This window comes from Triticum aestivum, chromosome 1D (assembly GCF_018294505.1).
Source record: "Triticum aestivum cultivar Chinese Spring chromosome 1D, IWGSC CS RefSeq v2.1, whole genome shotgun sequence".
NCBI classification, from domain to species: Eukaryota; Viridiplantae; Streptophyta; class Magnoliopsida; order Poales; family Poaceae; genus Triticum; species Triticum aestivum.
In genome coordinates, this window is record NC_057796.1 from 179,780,798 (window position 1) to 179,787,154 (window position 6,357).

At 42.3% G+C, this 6,357-nt stretch overlaps 1 protein-coding gene across 4 annotated transcripts in view; it reads left to right on the forward strand.

Annotated features, from left to right (window-relative positions):
- Nucleotides 1–5,800, forward strand: part of LOC123180880 (transcription initiation factor IIF subunit alpha) — a gene marked incomplete at its 5' end in the record, with an annotated part of 11,415 nt that extends 5,615 nt beyond the window's left edge. Inside the window, 6 exon segments of one of the 4 annotated variants that reach the window (XM_044593051.1) lie at nucleotides 1,275–1,642; nucleotides 2,338–2,453; nucleotides 3,591–3,713; nucleotides 3,788–4,000; nucleotides 4,092–4,286; nucleotides 5,217–5,800. In XM_044593051.1, the coding sequence (XP_044448986.1) occupies nucleotides 1,275–1,642; nucleotides 2,338–2,453; nucleotides 3,591–3,713; nucleotides 3,788–4,000; nucleotides 4,092–4,286; nucleotides 5,217–5,312 (1,111 nt within the window). 4 annotated transcript variants of the gene reach the window in all.
- Between the last annotated feature and the right edge of the window lie 557 nt (nucleotides 5,801–6,357).

Below are 6,357 nucleotides of genomic sequence, written 5' to 3' on the forward strand. Positions count from 1 at the left end.
CTAGGTAAGAGACTTCTAGAAATGGGCCCTTTGCGGGGTTCGGGGCTGGGCCTAGACGAACTGTTAGGGTGTGCGCGCGACAAGATGTGGGGCCAAAACCCACGTCCTATTGACAAGCTCCCATCAATATGTGTAATGAAGCCGCTTTGCGTGATTGGCATTCCTTGCTTCGTGGAGTTGGTTATCGGAAGGAGGCGGAAGCGAGCTGTGACCAGGCCTTGGGAGGGGGGCCATGCTTGCTCCATTAGCCATTGAGGGGGAGACAAAACGAGTTTGACTCGACCTTCAACTCTCCCATGCAAAGGGAGAGGAAGCCGAGCGACTTCAGAAGGAAGTGTTCCAGCTCCTGGACCAGCTTAACAAGGAACAAGGCCTGAAGTCGAAGCTTCTTCTTCACTTGGTCGGTGTTCTGGGATCGACGGGAGTCTCCTTTAGCCCGAAGACCCCTGTGCTTGATGCTGTGCTGGGGGAGGTTTCTTCTCTTCCTAGACGGATCGACCGCTTGGTGAAGGTGACTCCCATTCTTCTGTTGAGGCCGCAATGGCCCTAGTCATGGGCCTTGTCGAGGAGGCCATGCAGGGAGCTATATCTGCAGAGATTCTAACTAATGTCCTCCTGGGAGGCTAGGAAGGAGCGGGACTCCATTGCGGTCTGTTAGCGTTGGCAGAAAGATGCTGGCGCTTTTGCTAAGGCTTTGAAAATTTGGTCGAGGCGTCTTTGAAGCTGCTGAACTCATCACAGTAGCCCCCTTGCGTGTTGCCATCCCTTGTCTCCGTTCTTTTCATGTAGATATTTTTGTAAGAAACTGTTTGAGACACCCGTGCTTAGGATGTGTAGACTGTCCTTCGGTTGATCCTTTTGCTGAGTAGTTTCGCTTCCTGGTTGTCTTAATTTGTTATTCTCAGGGCGGGCTTGTCCGCTCCTATGTTTCACTGCGTGGCCTGTAGATATTCGTTAGCTCAGAAACTGGAAGGTGTCTATTGACTAGCTGACCGTGTCCTGTTTTTCGAGCGGGCTGATGGTCTCTTGCGGGGCCTTGAGATCGTTTCTTTCAAAGTGTTGTTCAGTACCACCATGGTTTTTTGGGTGAGCGCAGTTACTCGACCTGTATAGGCTTCTTAGTTGTTCTCAGAATAGAGCTGCTTGGATGTATCAGCATTATTTACTAATGCTTGGCGATCATAATTACTTTTTGTTTGACAGTTTAGGCTTGGCAAAATGGTTCTGCAATGAATTAATTTGTGCTCATTGCTTGGAATTTTTTCTTATATCAGGTATAACTTCAGTAAAGTTGCGCAGTACAAGCAGCTGACTCTGGAAGAGGCCGAGGAGAAGATGAATAAGAGAAAGACTAGTGCAACTGGTTATGAACGTTGGATGATGAAAGCAGCTACAAATGGGCCAGCTGCCTTTGGTTCAGATATGATGAAACTTGAGCCTGCTAACGATGGGGAAAAAGAAAGTGCTCGTCATAAGAAGGGGAAAGATAATGAGGAGGGTAATAATTCTGATAAAGGTGAGGAGAATGAAGAAGAGGAAGCCGCTCGTAAAGATAGGCTCGGGCTCTCTAAAAGGGGCATGGATGACGATGAGGAAGGTGGAAAAGATCTAGATTTTGATTTGGATGATGACATTGAGAAAGGTCTGTTCTCAATTTTGATCATATTAGAATAGTTCCGTAGTTGACTAAACTCTGCTCATCGTCTAGCTCTGTATAACTCAAGTTCACTCTAGTTTGCTCACCTTGCACTCTCTTTCTATTGAAGCTTGTTTGTTAGTTTTTCTGGAAAAGTTCCTTTGTATACTATGAAGCACATGCTTTTGCTAGTTCATATATCTGTTGATTTTTCTTAGATGATACATCCCGTATTTGCATTACATTAGATGGCCCTGAATAATAATATTGCAATTTGCTTTTATTCAGATTTGCAAATTAGCTAAGAAATAGGCTGTTTCTTTCTGTCAATAACTCTAATGTTGAATTCGTCCCTTGAGTGTAAGCAAGTAGCGGTAGCGTGTTTACTTGTGACTAAGTGTTGGACTAGATATTTGGATGACCATGTACTGTCGACGTCCCATTTTCCTGCTGGTTTATTTTGCATGGCTACTAGCGTTTTTGCTATGTGCCCAGGTCCAGGTTAATGTAATCTATGTGCTCCTTACAACGAGAATAGCTATACCTAACATGGCCAAACTGTCACATTGAGATTAAGTTTGCTCTGTCATAGAGAGCTATACCAAAATGTTTGCACTGAAAAGAAAATATCAACACTGGCTATATATCATGCTCATTTTTCCGAACCCAGATTGGCATCATAGTGGGAATTGCCTTTTCAGGTGATGACTGGGAACATGAAGAAACATTCACCGATGATGACGAGGCTGTGGATATTGACCCAGAGGAGCGGGCAGATTTAGCTCCTGAAATTCCTGCTCCACCTGAAATTAAGCAGGTTGTTGCAAATATACACTATTTGCTGAAATAGTTATGAATTTAATTTTGTATCTGTAGCACTGTTTCTTTCTTCCTTAAAACATGTTCAATCAGTACTGAAATTTGATGTCAGAAATTTTTAAGTTGGGAATATACTCTATTTTTGGAAATATTTCTGAACTTAAATTTGCACCTGTTGGCATTATCTTTTGTTTCTTACTTTGTTATAAACATGTTCAATCTGTACTGAAAATTGATATCAGGAAGTTCTTACTTGGGAATGCTTAAAATGGTTCACATAGGTAAACATGTAACTAGCTAGTATATGCTTATAAATGTGTTACTACTCACTAGATCTGCTAGATACACACAAATTTCTTTCATGTGCCGCTGTTATCCAATTAGGGGATAATATCTTGGCAGTTAGAAAGCTTAGCATTATTTCAAGCCAAGTTATCCATAAGAGAGGGCTCCCATGTCAATCAATTGATGGATCAAGAGTATTAGGGATTTTGTAGGGTCGTTTAGTTTAGTTATACACAGTTCTGTTCTCTTGTCAGGTTCTTTGTGCACACATCTATAACAAGTCATGAACTGTACTTGATTTTATACAAGCTGTCAATGCACTGCTATAATGCTGTCCTAGTGGATGTGCAATGATCGGAATCCACACGTGACTTTTGTCAACAAACTAACTGATAAATGAATGAAATGATAAACGGGATGCTATTTGGAGGAAATGGAGATATGCCACTAACCAGCCTATCTTAATGAACCTGAAGTGAAGGTTCTCAGGTGCCCGCCATAATTGGATCCATTGCACCCGGTAGACCTTTGGCCGCAAAAGAAGAAATGAGCTACTAGTCGATCATGTAATAGACTCCACTTGTGGTCCCTATTGCTTATGGAACACTGATTAAATCTGCCTGCATGCTGGTATTATGGGAAAACGCCTCTAGCAAATATGTGCTAGGGCTGCAAGTATACCTGCCTATAAATGCCATCGTATAAGCTGCAAGTATTACCTGTCCAAAGTTAAAAAAAAGTATTAACTGTCTATGAATGATATTGTGTGAAATTATTCGAAGCAAAATGCTGCCTACAATTTCCATTGTTCAAGAGCAAACTGCTGGTATTCTGATTTTGATACATTCAGGATGATGAAGAGAATGAGGAAGAAGGTGGCCTGAGCAAGTCAGGAAAGGAATTAAAGAAGCTGCTTGGTCGTTCTTCTGGACAAAATGAGTCGGATGCCGATGATGATGATGAAGAAGATGATGTAATACTCCATTCACAGAGATTTAATATTTATTTTTCTTTATTGATAAGGATTTTTTTCTTCCCTTATTTCAGCAGGATGATGAGTCATCTCCAGTGCTTGCTCCAAAGCAGACGGATCAACCAAAAGATGAACCTGTTGATAACAGCCCAGCCAAACCTACACCTTCATCAGGACATGCTCGTAGTACACCTCCTGCATCGAAATCCAAGCAAAAGAGGAAATCAGGTGGTGATGATGCCAAAGCATCTAGCGGTGCAGCTTCAAAGAAAGCAAAGGTGGAATCTGTAAGTCAACTGTGTTCATTTCATATTTTTTAAAGGAGACCTTAATTCTCATGGATATGTATCTAAGTGATGTGTTTTGTTGTTTGCATAGGATACAAAAACATCAAGTATCAAAGAGGAGACACCATCTTCCTCAAAACCTACACCAAAGGCCTCTGCTTCATCAAGAAGTGCCAATGTATCTCCTGTGACAGAGGATGAGATCAGGACTGTTCTTCTTGCAGTGGCTCCTGTCACTACACAAGATTTAGTCTCCAGATTTAAGTCTAGACTACGAGGTCCAGAGGTACGATTCTTCAGCAGTACTGTTACAACTTTTAAAGCTGTTGCATCCTTTTTCGCTAATTACTAAATAATGATACATCACTTGTTCTAGCCACGTATATTAAGAATTGCAGCCTGTCCTGTTTTGCATTAACTCATAATATTTTTTGAAGGATTTAGTTATGGTTTGTTAATTGTCACGCATGAAGACACCTCCAGTTTCTTGAACCTCGTTGTTGGTCTGCCTCAGGGATAGTCAGAATTTCTTATTATTGGTATAATCACTAATTGTGTAAGTAGTGAAATGGGAATTGTTGGTTGGCAATTTGAAGAATAGGAACGAAGCTATTGCTTTTAGTGACTTGGCATCCAGACTTTGGACACAGTCACAGAGTCCACAAGAGTATCGTGCATCGGGTGATGTTATGGTTGGCTGGGCGCCTGGGTGAAGTCCATCCATGATCTACAACAGCCCCCATACTATTTTGCTAATTTCGATCCCAACTTTATCACTTCTAATTTCGTTAGTACTTAATATTAGATAAATGCCACTCCAATTATGGTGATTCATAAAAATGCCATTGCAATTTCCAAACTTTGAAAAATGCCACTGCAATTTGTGCAAACTTTGAAAAACGCCACTCCAGACTTCGAAAAATGCCATTGGAAATGGCATAAAATGGCATTTTTCAGAGTTTGGAAATTGCAGTGGCATTTCTCGGAATCGCCAGATTTGGAGTGGCATTTATCAAATGAACCCGTTTCTTTGATGTAATTTGCTAGGCAAAGCTTTAAAATTCATAGAAGAAATCATGTAAACCTCAAAAAAAAAATTTGCTGGTTAAATGATTAGTCCTTTTCTGTAACTGAAAGTGTCAAACATGCTCTTTCTACCAGTTGTTGATTTGACAGCTTAATTTGTATCTTGATCTCATTTTGTCTTGCATCGCAGGACAAGAACGCCTTTGCTGAAATTCTGAAGAAAATTTCGAAAATACAGAAGACTAATGGCCACAACTATGTTGTCCTTAGAGAGGATAAGAAATGATGAGCTCAAAAGTGGCGATTTCCTTCATTGCGAAGTATCCTCTTGTGTCTTCCTGGGGGTAATAGTTTTGTACTGTATTATATTAGACGAATTTGGTCTTCTGACAAGTATATGCCGAAATTCTACCCTTGCTTCTACTAGAAATTAAATAACCAGTTAGTGCCTGTTCTGAACCTCTCCAATCTTGAAACTCCGCTCCGCGTAATGAGCTCGGTTTGAGCCACTCCCTGCAATTGTGCTACAGCTTCCTCCGCTCCGGGAGCTGCAGTTATGGAGCGGAGAGCATCCGAACAGGGCCTTAGTATGTTGTCATCTCCTGGAGTTATTCTAGAAGAAGTTGGGAATTGCAAGGTTATGATGATGTGTGAGAAGAGGTATATTGATGCCAAGACAGTGTTTTCCGTTTGACCAGGTTCTTTAAACCTATGAATCGAAAGAGTAAAATCTATAACGATGTTCCTAAGAGTAAAGTTTCATTGTGTGACTCAGTACATTTTTTGTGTGTGTGTCCCATATCATCCAAAGAATAGTGAGCGTGACGTTGTGCCCGATCTGAGCGTGGACTCATATGTGTCAGGATGATGCGGAGCAAATCCTACGGACATTACCATGTCAAGAGTCCTCATTGTCATGTCAAGAGTCCGTCGTGTGTGACATCTATTTACACAAAGGAGGTGTTTGTTTCAGAGAAATTTGCCTGTCACCTGATTACACCGTAATAGGAAAACGTTGCTCGCGTTTGGTAACTCCGTAAATGGGTCCGACCTAGTTATCGATCGATACCACCTACCCCCCACCGGTAATGAGCCCATACCCCCCTCCTGCCACCTGAGCCCTCTCCTTCCCGCACGACCATGTCTTTCTTGTCCGCCGCCGCCTCCCAATCCCCTTCCCTTCCGGCGCCGGCGCCTCCATGATCCACTTTGAGCCATCGCTGCTTGAAGAAAGGGAAGAGTTCCTTGCGGGAGATTGGAGCATCGGGTGGCGCTTGTTATCGGGAAGGCCGGCGGTGCTTGAGATCGAAGGCCACCAGTAGCGCACATGC